This window comes from Phoxinus phoxinus (assembly GCF_949152265.1).
Source record: "Phoxinus phoxinus genome assembly, chromosome: 20".
In the NCBI taxonomy this organism is placed as follows: domain Eukaryota; kingdom Metazoa; phylum Chordata; class Actinopteri; order Cypriniformes; family Leuciscidae; genus Phoxinus; species Phoxinus phoxinus.
Window position 1 is genome coordinate 10,187,879 of NC_136895.1, and position 12,848 is coordinate 10,200,726.

The 12,848-nt window shown below is 38.0% G+C and overlaps 1 protein-coding gene across 3 annotated transcripts in view; it reads left to right on the forward strand.

The window, feature by feature from the left end:
• The window catches only part of LOC306987786 (semaphorin-3D), a 54,100-nt gene that overhangs the window by 37,091 nt on the left and 4,161 nt on the right, over positions 1-12,848 (forward strand). For all 3 annotated transcript variants that reach the window (XM_079592336.1, XM_079592338.1, XM_079592337.1), the window contains 11 exons: positions 3,095-3,255; positions 5,943-6,005; positions 6,331-6,450; positions 6,641-6,734; positions 7,164-7,292; positions 8,206-8,348; positions 9,106-9,220; positions 9,328-9,397; positions 9,846-9,990; positions 11,089-11,311; positions 11,974-12,062. In XM_079592336.1, coding sequence (XP_079448462.1) covers positions 3,095-3,255; positions 5,943-6,005; positions 6,331-6,450; positions 6,641-6,734; positions 7,164-7,292; positions 8,206-8,348; positions 9,106-9,220; positions 9,328-9,397; positions 9,846-9,990; positions 11,089-11,311; positions 11,974-12,062 — 1,352 coding nt within the window. The remainder of the gene's footprint in view (positions 1-3,094; positions 3,256-5,942; positions 6,006-6,330; positions 6,451-6,640; positions 6,735-7,163; positions 7,293-8,205; positions 8,349-9,105; positions 9,221-9,327; positions 9,398-9,845; positions 9,991-11,088; positions 11,312-11,973; positions 12,063-12,848) is intronic.

Here is a 12,848-nt window from a genome sequence, read left to right on the forward strand (position 1 = left end):
AATAAAGAACTAAATAAATATATAAATATGGAGTGTTTGATTTTCTTTAAGTTTATTAAAGTTATATTGCATTTGGATTGTATTCACCTTTCTTCATCATCTTTGTGGACCAAAACCATGACAATCACAAAATAAATACAGAATAATAATTACCAAAGAAATATATATTTTTATAGTTAGTACAGTATAATATTCTAGTGTTCCAAGTTTCAAAAAGAAAAGAAAAACAAGAAAGCGATCGAAATGAGATCTGACTCTACTTTTAGGCCGGGAACAGTGTGAATGCAACGAGAACTGGTTTGTTTTTTCGATTATTGTTCAATTTTTGATTAACTTAAATTGGTCTATTTGGTTCTTTTAAAAGGAGTCAAGTTCAAAAACATCCTTTTTTATTTTCTTTTTTTTGTATTGAGAGTGAAAAATGTTAATCAAGAGACCAGTAAGAGTCACCTATATGTGAACTCTCCATATGAAATGAGCCAAATTCCCCAAAGAACAGGTTCCTTCCGGAAACACTCGAGCGCTGGAAGCCGCAGTGGAAAGGATTCCTGCAGGTGCTGTGACTTGTGTGTTGGCCTTCGTGCTGAATGGGTTTCATGATGAATAGCATCAACATGCCCCAATTATGAGATTTATTTTACTTGTCAGTGAGAAATCACCTTGTGTCATCTAAGAATTCCTTTAATGGTGAGTCATGCAATGTGCTGCTTTAATGGAGTATGAAAACTAAAAAAGAAAACCGAAGCAGGAAGAGATGTGAAATATAATCCAGAAAGACATTTGGCTTGCATTAATCACAGATCCTAATTGCATTCATTTGCATTGCATATGCGGGCGATTCAGTAATTAACTTTATGTATTTTAATGGATCATGTTACTGGATATGTTTCTTTTTTAAAGGCTTTTTTTCTTCTTCTTTTTTACAGAAATAGGCGTTTATTTTTTTTTATGTTACAACCTTATTAGCAAGCAGTGGAATTTCCTCACACAGGTGGAAGTTAATCATGGCCATGCCAGTTAATACACACACGTAATTTGTCTGAACGAGGACATTTCACATGAAGAATTGTTTTTATAAACATAACTAATAAAAACAGAACATGTTTGATTTTTTTGGAATAAAAAGTATAGTGTGAGTTATATTTGAAGTATTAGGCAATGCTAATTTAATACAACAAGATGACTAAACTCATGGTCATGTTTTATTTTTAAAACAAACGTTTCTTTTGATTTTTGGCCTAGAGATTTCCATTTCTTAATTGTTTTCTTTAAAATAAAACATTATTTGTTAAAATATTAATGTTTAAGTTAAAACAATAACTTATTGATATTGGATCAATATCAAATTGATATTGGATCAATTTGGAATTTACTTTTTATTGCAAAAGGGCATTAAAAGAGTGGTTACTAATTTTATTTATTAATCCATTTTCTACTTGCTTTATTTATTTGTCAATGAAGTTGGCTGCCTGCAAATTTAGCTGGAGATAGATTTAATCTTAAGTTTATATCACAGTTTAAAGTGGACCTATTATGCTTTTTTACGTTCAACTTTCTTTAGTGTGTAATATTGCATTAATATCTAGCATGAAAAAGGTCTGCAAAGTTACAAAACACAAAGTTATTCTCTATATAGTTTTCTTCCGGGAACAAACACGTCACAATATTCCTCATTTAAATAATTCCCGCCAAACTCATTCGCAAAAAATGGTGCAAGGCCTGGTTGAGTTGCGTTAGTAGTGTGCTGAAACTTGCGGTTATGTTAAGGCGCTTGGCATTTCCAAAACACACTCGAAGCACTTGACCAATCACAGCCCTCCAATCAGTTCAGCCAACCAATCAGAGCACATTGTGCTTTTCAGAAGGAGGGGCTTCTTAGAGACAGGAACTAAACAGAGCCGAGTTTCCCAAATGCATGGTAGGACTAGATCGTAGGACCATTGCAACCAATGGTATCTTCGATCAACTTAACCCAGAGCGTTACTGACAGACTGGGAAGAGAGGTGCCGCAACAATGTCAAATATGTGAAAAATATAGTGTTTTTGAACATTCAAGCAAGAAAACCTATTGTAGTATAGCCTAAAAACAAAACTAAGACTTTGTGAAAGGACATAACAGGGCCTATTTATCAAAAAAAAAAAACAGGAAAGCAACATCCAGATGCACCATTTAACCTTCACCTTAGTGTGACTGGACCGAGTAAAGAATGCAGTCTCTAGACCTTGAGCTACTTCCTGTGCAACATCTCAACTCCCTTTCATCGGCAGGGTGTGCGGCTAAGAAAACACCTGTCAAAGTTTATTACCACAATCCTCTCCTAATGCCCGGCACCTCCAAAAAGCTGGACGTTCTGCTAACTCAAGCTGCTCGTCGACGTGTAATTATGCACACTTATGCCACATATGCAGGCCCCTCGTCCCACTGGAATTGTGGGTAGCAGGAGTGCAGCTGTCAAGGAACGTGTTCAGGGTTAATTGGCTTTAATTGGAAGGGTTGTTTTTCCTTGCTTAAGCACCAGCGAGGGGGGTTTGCAGAGATGTGGACGTGTCTGAATGTGTCCGTAGGAGAATGCATCGTGTATAATTACGTGTGAATGTCACTGTAGGGGAATATTGATACTTGCAACCTGGAATGCGAGCATGCCAAAACCATTTCTGCATATGATTGGCATGTTTATTTTACATATCTATCAAAGATCAGAACCACTTCAGAATGACGCCAATCCAACACGTTTCAAACTGAAACACAATCCTTCTAAAATTAGTCATACACTGATATACAGAATAAAGGTTCTTTATTGGCATTGATGGTTCCATGAAAAACTTTAACATGGAATCTTTCCATTCCAAGGTTCTTTATAGTGGAAAAAGGTTCTTAGATTAGAAGGTTCTTAGAAGAACTTTTCACTGAAAGGTTCTTTGAGGAACCAATGGTTCTTCTATGGCATCGCTGTGAAAAACCCCTTTTAGATCATTATTTTTAAGAGTGTAGCTTATCTTTAACCAGCATGCAGCATTCTAGTTAAAGTCATGTGGTACCAGAACATTCGGGAGTTCAGAACAACTAAATACTTTTGTTTTTGTTGTCTGTCAGAACTGAGGTCGAGGAACAGCTCTGCGGTGTTCTGGGACGGTGGCGAGGCGGGAGCGTACCAGGCCTTGCTTCTGGTTGAGGACCGCGGATGGCTGCTGGTCGGAGGCCGAGACCACATCTACATGCTGAACTCTGACAGCCTCACACAACCGGCACGCAAGGTCAGCGCACGCAAATACCTCAATCTGACAGCGCATGATGTCGTTTACAGGCCGAGAGGATAAGGGTCACTAAAGTGAAAACAGAGCATGATTACAATGCATTACTGTTCACATGAATCTTGGGTTCTGTCTAAAAACTGCTCCACCTCACGCACAGAAAATGACTTGTCCCTCAGTAAAAGTGTACGAAAATGCATCTACTGTAGTGTATTTACAATTGTAAACTATACAAAATGTTTACAAAGTGGTTAACTCACAAAATGTAAACTGTTTTATCGCACAGCTCTACAGATGAAACTCGAAAAATTTGAATATCGTGCAAAAGTTCATTTATTTCAGTAAAATTCAAAGGTGAAACTAATATATTATATAGACTCATTACATGCAAAGTGAGATATTTCAAGCCTTTATTTGTTATAATTTTGAGGATTATGGCTTACAGCTTATGAAAACCTTTTCACAATATTCTAATTTTGAATCTCATGTAATGAGTCTATATAATATATTAGTTTCACCTCTTAAGTTGAATTACTGAAATAAATGAACTTTTGCATGATATTCAAATTTTTCGAGTTTCACCTGTATATACAAAGTTGTGTATACAATATATTTACATAAAGCGATATATACTATATGGCAAATTACAACTGCTTGATTATTTATATCATCACAAAATGTAAAGTATATTATCGCACAGCTCTAAATGTGACTAAGGCATAAATATAGGATGATATTCTAAGCATTAACATCAAAATGTTCTGTCAAGTTCGTTGAAACAATGTGTATTGTGAATAAATATACATTGTAAAAAAAAAATCTTTTGTCAATTCAACTTAGATAATTTATGTGCTTCAGATAACATAATATTTTGAGTTCTGTTGACTAAACCAATCTCCTTCGTTGTATTACCGTATTATATATTTTTTCTTTCAATTAACTCAAAATTTTAAGGAAACCAGGTTACTTACTTTTTTAAGTTAAACCAACAATAATATTTTACAGCGTAAAATTTTAAAACTTGCTAGCAACACTGTTTAACTATAATGCTATAATGCTTAACTGTTATTACTGTATGTTTGTTTCATTAGTATATTGCCAGCTAATATGGAATGTTCCCATTATGAATTTAATGGTTATGAAAAATGTTAGGACAAAACATTCTTAAAATAATGGAACGTTCATGTAACATTATTATATCTCGTAATGTTTCGAATAAAACGTTGTTAAACATGTTTTAAACGTTGAGCGAACATTGAAATATAACGTTCTCATGACGTTTTCAAGGTGATAAAATGGAATATTCCTCTACCGTTCACATAACCCTGAATAAATGTTAATTATACATTTAAAAAAAACTATATTAGCGTCCACACCAGCGGACTATATCAATTTGTTTATTATTATAAGCGCGCGCTGCAGTTTTGTCTTCTGCCGCTTTAAATGCTCGAGCTCTTTAAAACAGGATGGATTCTGATTGGCTGTCAATATTTTCAATCGTTCATCAGCCGAAAAGAAAATAATTCTAAAATGATTCCAATGATATTGCTTCTCTGTGAAGTTATCGATATAGTTGTGGTGTGGACTCTGCTATTCGTTTATATTTCGTTTATATTTTTCACTATCATTATAGTCCTTGCTGTGAACAGGCCTTTCTATTTTTATTTATATCCAATCTTTGAACTCAACTATTATACTGTAGTTAACTATTGTAAACACACTTTTTGTTTGTTTTTACAAACGGTAAAATTTAAATTATTTTCTGAGGTAATCGACACAAGTTTAACTGAACACGAACGCTACTGTATGTACGCCAACTGATTTCGTCAACCGAAATATGCATTGAAATGTCAACACTGATGCAGGCTATAGTATATATGCATTAGCGTAGCGTATTTTTCAACAGTTTTCAGGTCAACCAGCATGTCCAGTTTAATAACGCAGATATTTGAAGGTATCTCTATCGCCCCCTTGAGTACGGAGGTTTGTACGCTAAGTAAAGTGCTTGCAATGTGTTGGCCAGGCATTCATATCTGCATTTACATACTTCAGGCCTAAATTATTCACTACACATCCTCATCACAGCTAAATAAACATTACATGTAGTTCAAATGAATTGATTCTGTCTTTTATAATAGTGAAATACCAAAAGATGCCTGTGAGAAATGATGAGGTTAAACGTAAGGTCATGGCACAGTCATTCATACGTGATCTTCATAAGAACTAAAGCACGGCAGGTTCTCGATCTTCCAATTATATCGTTACGTACAGTGTGCTGATTGCCGGCTAATGATTAGGTCAATACCTGCACATTATTCCCACATGGAAATGATTACAGTTTGAGAGGCATGTAGATTGTTGAGTGATGATGGTATTGCGCCAAGGAGGGTCTGAGCTAATCTTGTAAAAAGGGATCAATTAAAAAGGGGTGTAGGGCATTTTAGTAATAATTATTACTTGGTCCCGGATATTATTATTCAAACTTATAGTACTATTAAACTAGTTATTAAATAATATTAATTTATTGTTGAGTGTTTAAGCACATAGCTTTCTCTGCTTTACAAACCGCCCTAACTTACAACTATAATGTGTTGTTTTTGTTATGCATTATTTTCTGTTCTTTGGGAAAACTCTCTTTTATCTTTAATGAATTCCTTGGGAAATCTCTCTTTTATCTCTTTTATTTTTAGATTCACTGGCCAGCTGGACAGGAACACATCGAACGCTGCAAATATGCAGGAAAGAATCTATCGGTAAGACGCTACAACTTTAAAAGGGCACAAATGGGGAAAAAAGCTTTCAAGGACCCATAGATGCCTTTTTAATAAAGTGATCTCACAGACAGAGATAAGAATAAAAGCTGAAAAAATCATATTTATAGCTCTATGGGAGGAATATTTCAAGTTGAAAAGTCTTAAGGGAGGGCAAGTCTGAATTTTTAACATAATCCCCTCCTGCAATAACAGGGAAAAATCAGTAGGTGCATTACTGTGTGATTTAAACAGCTTCACATCCACCTATCCTCACAAATACTCTTTAAAACCAGGCTTTTAATCACATACCACATGTATCACTCAGATGGACTGTGCCAATTACGTGAGACTCCTACAGCCCTTCAATAAAACTCATGTCTATGTATGTGGAACCGGCGCGTTCCACCCACAATGCACCTACATTGACCTGGGACACAATCTTGAGGTGAGCAGTCAATCTTTTCAGACCCTTAACCAGTGTGAAATGCAGTAAACACGTTTTAAGCTTGATATCGTGTACATATGAGCACCGACAGGGTGAATTGGACCCAACAGAGGCTTATTGACCATAAAGCTGAACTAATACTGAGGGTAATGGTGCAAACAAAGTGACAGTCTTTGTCTTGGTGTCCTAGAAACCAACTTTCCGGCTTCTCAGCCATGTTGGAGAATCCGGGAGAGGAAAATGTCCCTTCAGTCCGCATGAGACATTTACCGCCCATCTGACAGGTGAGTTTCCTGACCTTGCAACCTAAACACATTGTCCTCAAAAACATCCCATCAGCCCTTTGTAGGCGGTAAAAGGAAAAATGCACAAAACTGTGCATTTGTTAGACGTACTCCCATGTGCACTGATAAATTAATCTGTAACCGGGGGTTTTCCTTCTAAAGCATGTACACCCCAGATGGTCATAATGCATAAACCATATGCTACCTAATTAAAGGCTATTACTGCAACTCGAGACCTTTTTGACCATTTAATGATGCCTCTGGAATAATTGAAATTTCCTTTTCACACAAGCTGCTGTAAAACAGAGTATTTTGACTAAGTATCTGGAGTCAGAGGGTAGAATCGTTCAAAATGAGCTATGTATCATAGAAAATCATTTGTCATTCTGAGTCGTTCTGGATGTGATTTTGTGTATGTGCTCACCTTAGATGGGGACCTGTACGCTGGGACGTCCGTAGACTTCATGGGAACGAATGCCGCCATTTTTCGCACATCTGTGCATAGCAGCAATCAACACTATATCCGCACTGAAGCTTACCAGGACCACTGGCTAAATGGTGAGAAGGGAAATAAAACATTCATTGTTTTTATTGTGTATGCAAAAACTGCATGGCCTTGGTTTTCAGACTGTGCCGGTAGAGAAAGTGATCTATATTTCATTGATAAATAAACAACAACTGGGAACAACACGATTTTCGGGAACTCTAAAGGCCATTTTACGCCAAAAGTGAAATAAATAAGCCTCAGGCTGAAGGAAATGCAAATTCACACCTGTACAGTAGAGGGCGCTGCTCAAACCTTTCAGATGTGCTGCCATTAACACTCATTATTCAGCATTAAAAAGAAAAATTAAACACAAATGTGATGCATCTTTTCACAAGCAAGTAATTGTTGCTTGTATAGCTGAATTGTATCATCAAAGGTCAGCACGAAAGACATTAGTTAATAAAGTGAGACTAAATATATAACGTATATTTGCGTTATTTAACATATTTTGCAGGTTTGCGTACTATTCTGAGTTTGCATTTCACTGTTTTTATTGATTTTGAGGAATACTGAATCCTCTTAACATGGAGACTGGAGAGCTATCAGTCAATACATGGGGAAACAAAGTAAAGTGCATTACTTATTTGAAAAAGTAACTCAGATATTTTATTGCAAACTTAAAAGTAATGCAAAACTTTACTAGTTACTTGAAAAAAAAAGTTACCCCAACATTGCTTATCATATTCTGTATATATATTATATATGTAAGTCTAAGTATCTTAAACTTAGCAGGTTTTAAGGATGTGTAGTGATTTCTTCAAAAATACAAGAAGAAATACTGGTAGAAATTGTTGGCAGTGGATAAGAAGGAGGTGTGTGTTCCGAAAAACTTGCAATTCACTGTTTTGGGGTGCTGGTGCTGCCTAATTAACTTGTGTGACTTCCTCCACCCTCACTCTCTCTGATGCCAAATTCTTTTCACAGAGCCAGAATTTGTGGGATCATATTCTATCCCTGACACTCACAGCTTGGACGATGAAAAAGTCTACTTCTTCTTTAAAGAGACCTCCGTAGAGTCCAACCAGCTCGACAAGCGTGTCTACAGTCGAGTGGCCCGTGTCTGCAAGGTAATGAGCCAATAAAAACATGAAATGGATCCAAAAGACCTTTGTTTGGTATGCAGAATCAATGAGTCTATTGTAGGCATTAATGAATGGACGTGTAGGCCTCGGTATCATCTGTTGCACAGTAGTATCAGCAGCATGTACCTAATAATGAAAGAATGAAGTGTTTGTTTGAGAGTAATTAAAGACTAATCTAGCAACAAATCTAGCAAACTAGGTTTCAGTACAGGGTTATCTTATCAGAGCATTCTTGAAGCGCTTTCAATATTTCATTTATTTAACGCTGTATTTGTTTGTAATGTATGAAAATGTAATGTATTAGATATTTGCTATTGAGATAATGTCTTTGTTTGAGACTTGAATACACTACATGATTTTTGCACCAATTTGCAGTCTTGAGGATTCAACGCAAGTTGCCAAAAGTCAGATTTATGGGATTTGGAATTGGCAGATTTCAAAGAAAATCGTGTAGTGTACGTTGGGCACAGAATCCAATGTTTTTAGCTTCAGACTATGATTCCATCCAGCATGTTTGATATTTTGAGTCGATTTTACAACACGTATTGTTTTTATTTGTCATGCGTCTCCTAGCAAGGGTTTGGTGTGTTCGGAAAGGCTTAAATGTCCGGTAGTGTGTGATCCTTAGTCATTTAGTATATTATGCCCAGTTTTTCCTCTGTAACCATTTATGATGTCATTAAGTGTATGATGCCTAGATTTTTTAAAGTTGTATTGAAATCAAGCTCTCTGTGTTCATAAGAATGACATAGGAGGAAAACGAAGCTTGATTAATCGCTGGAGCACCTTCCTGAAGGCCAGGCTGGTGTGCTCAGTACCAGGACCTGGAGGCATGGACACACACTTTGACGAGCTGGGTATGTTTACACACTCTAATCACACTTCAATCACCCATCTGTTATAGTCAACATGAACTAAAAAAAAATCACACTAGTTATACTTTTTGCCCATTTCTTTTGTTTAGAGGACATCTTTCTTTTGGAGACCAAAGATCCACAGAATCCAGTCATCTATGGTGTCTTCTCCACATCCAGGTAGGTTCATTACCTGGAAAGTCTGTCATTCATTGGGTCACCACCCAATAATCCTCTTAACTTTTTAGAACGACATTCCTGTCAATCTTATATTTGTTTACCTCAATTTCTGCATTGGCTCCATCCAAATCAGCCAATCCGTCACACTCATTCCCATTTAACTAACCCTTCAGGTTCTCAGACCTCCCTTGTTCGTTTCAACAACCTAAATCTGATTATCTCAGTTTATCTTGTGAACTGACATCAGTATCAAAACGCCCCTAATATCAACAGTCTGGTCACAGGATGGTCTCCGTCCCGCCCGATCCATCTAGAACAATCCGTCTCGGTGCTCCCACCCAAGGAATGGATAGCTTGAGGCCATAAGGGGGGGTGAAAGGTCACCAAGCTTGAAGAACTCTGTTATTCTAACCTGGCATCTGACTAATAAATGTTTCCTTTTCAAAAGCTCCGTCTTCAGAGGTTCAGCCGTTTGCGTCTATTCCATGGCCTCCATTCGAGCCGCCTTCAACGGGCCCTTTGCGCATAAGGAGGGGCCCGATTATCGCTGGATGGAGTACAAGGGGAGGATCCCTTATCCACGACCGGGGACGGTGAGTTCTCAACAGGGAGGAATTATGTTTGGCAGGGTAGAGAAGATAATATTTCATTTGGAGGGATGCTTCCTTTTGCTTTCTGTTGACAACTTGAACAACTTTGGGTAGAGTCTAACTGTTGAATCAAAAGCACAAACTGTTACCTTGATGCTGCTATCACAAGTGCACGCAAGATTTGAGATCTATGGTTAGTTCTGGATTGCAGAAGTGTTGGGGGCAGCTTGGAAACCATGCGGCCAGTCGCTCCTCGCACTAACTGCACTGGCTCAAGGGGACCGTAAAAGTGTCGTCAAGCACTCTAGGGGTCACGTGTCTGGGCAGTTTGTGAAGTGGCCGGAGTGTGGACTTTTAGTGGTGAGGTCTCCAGAAGGAAGTCAATTATCAGGGCTGTGAATTCTGCTACATTAATTGTCAAAGTCACAACCACAGAGTTGACCTGAACTCTTGAGTAGACAGATTAACCCTTTCAAATTATGGGGTTTAGGGACTAGAAGATGCAGTTAAGACCGTGTTGAAACTAAAGGAACCGACTTTAGACTTATTTTTAGTTTCATTCAGATGCCATGTTCATCCCTGCTGAAAAATCCAGCATGCATTCATGTTGGTTCAGGCTGGTTTATGCTGATTAGAGCTGATAAAGTGCCGGTCTAGCTGGATGACCAGAATAGTCATGCTATTCTAAAGCAAAACTGAGCTGGTGTATCTGGTCCACCAGCTCTCCCACTTCCCATACCATGTTTGCCAGCTTTACAAGGTCATGACAGAGGTTGTAATATTAGATTTAACTTTGCACAGGCAAGGTTAGTAAGCAAGTTTATCATACTACTGTAGTTTCATGTTAACACTTTGGGGTTTTAGATGGACTCGCTTCAGTGGGTAAACTGACTGACAACAGAAGATTCCTTTAAAACTGCATTTCTCGATATGGAAAAATAAGAATTATGATGCTTGCTGCACTATGATCTCAAACAGTGGCCAAAATCCACATCTGCACAAATGTTTTCGACTATTTTTACCTTAGTCTGTGACTGTTTTTCCAAATTCTCCACAGGGTTCCAGAATATATGCTTAACTATGTGTCCTATGTCCCTTCAGTGTCCGAGCGAGACCTACGACCCATTGCACAAGTCCACCCGTGATTTCCCAGACGATGTTGTGAGCTTCATGAGGGCCCATCAGCTGATGTGGGAGCCAGTGGTGCCCATCCACAAGCATCCCGTCTTCACTCGGATCAACGCACCCTACAAGCTAAAGAAGCTTGTGGTTGACAGGGTTGATGCAGAGGACGGCCAATATGATGTCTTACACCTTGGCACAGGTATGTTGGGAAGTGGTTAACATGTCCAAAGAGCTGAATCTTTTATACTAGTAAAAAGTGTGACAACTAGCCATGGTGGTCCAACATCACTTCTTATAATTGGTTCAATTGTCTTTTGTCGCATCGCACCGTTCGCGTCAGTTGTAGACACAGTCTTAGACCATAAATTGCACTACAAATGCCTAAATCTCCTAGATAGGCTACCAGATCCGGTAAACGCTATCAAAGATGTTCCCATGCTGGTCAGTGGTCTTGTTGCCTGGGATCATCCTAACATTCCGAGGAGCCAGTGTTTCTTTTCCTGTCTAACATCTGTCCTCCTGGACTGATGGGTGTGTGGTTGAACTCTGCCACATCTAAGTGAATCATGTAGGACAAATATATACTTTGTTCAGGACAAATATGCTTAACCTGTGTGTATAGAGAGCAGACGTGCAATTTTACACTGTGTATGACTAGAACAGTGCAACAGCTGCCAGCCCTCAGGGGGCTGGATAAATACACACGCCAAACGCCAGTGCTCACTTACCATGGTAACTAAGGAAGGATGCATTATGGGATATATTTAAAGGTTAAGGCTAATGTGAATATCTGTCTGTCTGTCTGTCTGTCTGTCTGTCTATCTATCTATACCTCACACAGTTAATCTTCTGTATCTCTAGATGATGGCAAAGTAATAAAGGTGGTCTCTGTGCCTAAAGAGAACGGGGAAACTGAAGAAATCATTCTAGAGGAGTTGAATGTCTTCAAGGTAATTGAATAAGATCTAATTCATTCTCTCTCTCTCTCTCTCTCTCTCTCTCTCTCTCTCTCTCTCTCTCTCTCCTCTCTTCTCTGCTGGTTTGTCATACCATCTGCCGGACTCCCTCATGACCCCTGACCCTGGGCTCTTATTGGTTGTTGTTTTCATGTCAAGCACTTCCCAAACAAAAATAACTACTAAAGAAGAAAAACAGATTGCTCTAAGATTTCCCATGGCTGTCTACTTAAGTGACCAAACCCAGGGACAGGAGAGGCAACGTTAACTCTGAAATATTGATTTGTATTGATACTGATATACTGATACTGATTTATCTAAAACTTTAGACAATGAGGAATGTGTCAGTTTTGCTCTGTGGATGGATTGAATGTAAGCAATTTCTGTACTATAATGCATTTAGCTTAGAGTTATCATTTCTTAAAAATATATGTAGTCCATGCCACTCATGTGCTATATGTTAAGTCTTCTATAGTCAGACAATAACTTTGTGTGAGGAACAGACCAAAATTTCACGTACAATTTTAATGATTCACTGAATACCACTGCATCCCTCAAATCTCATTTGTTTTTGACCAAAACACAAAAAAAATAGTATGTACATTATGAATGACTAGTATGTCAAGTATCAGTCAAACCTATCAGGAGACATATGATAGCAGACATTGCCCACCAGCATCCCACCGGCCATTTGGAGAGCCAGAGTCGTTTTAAGAGTCAAGGCTCATTTGCTGCTGTATATGAAAGAGAAACGAACCAATGGAGCAGAAAGCTTTAAAA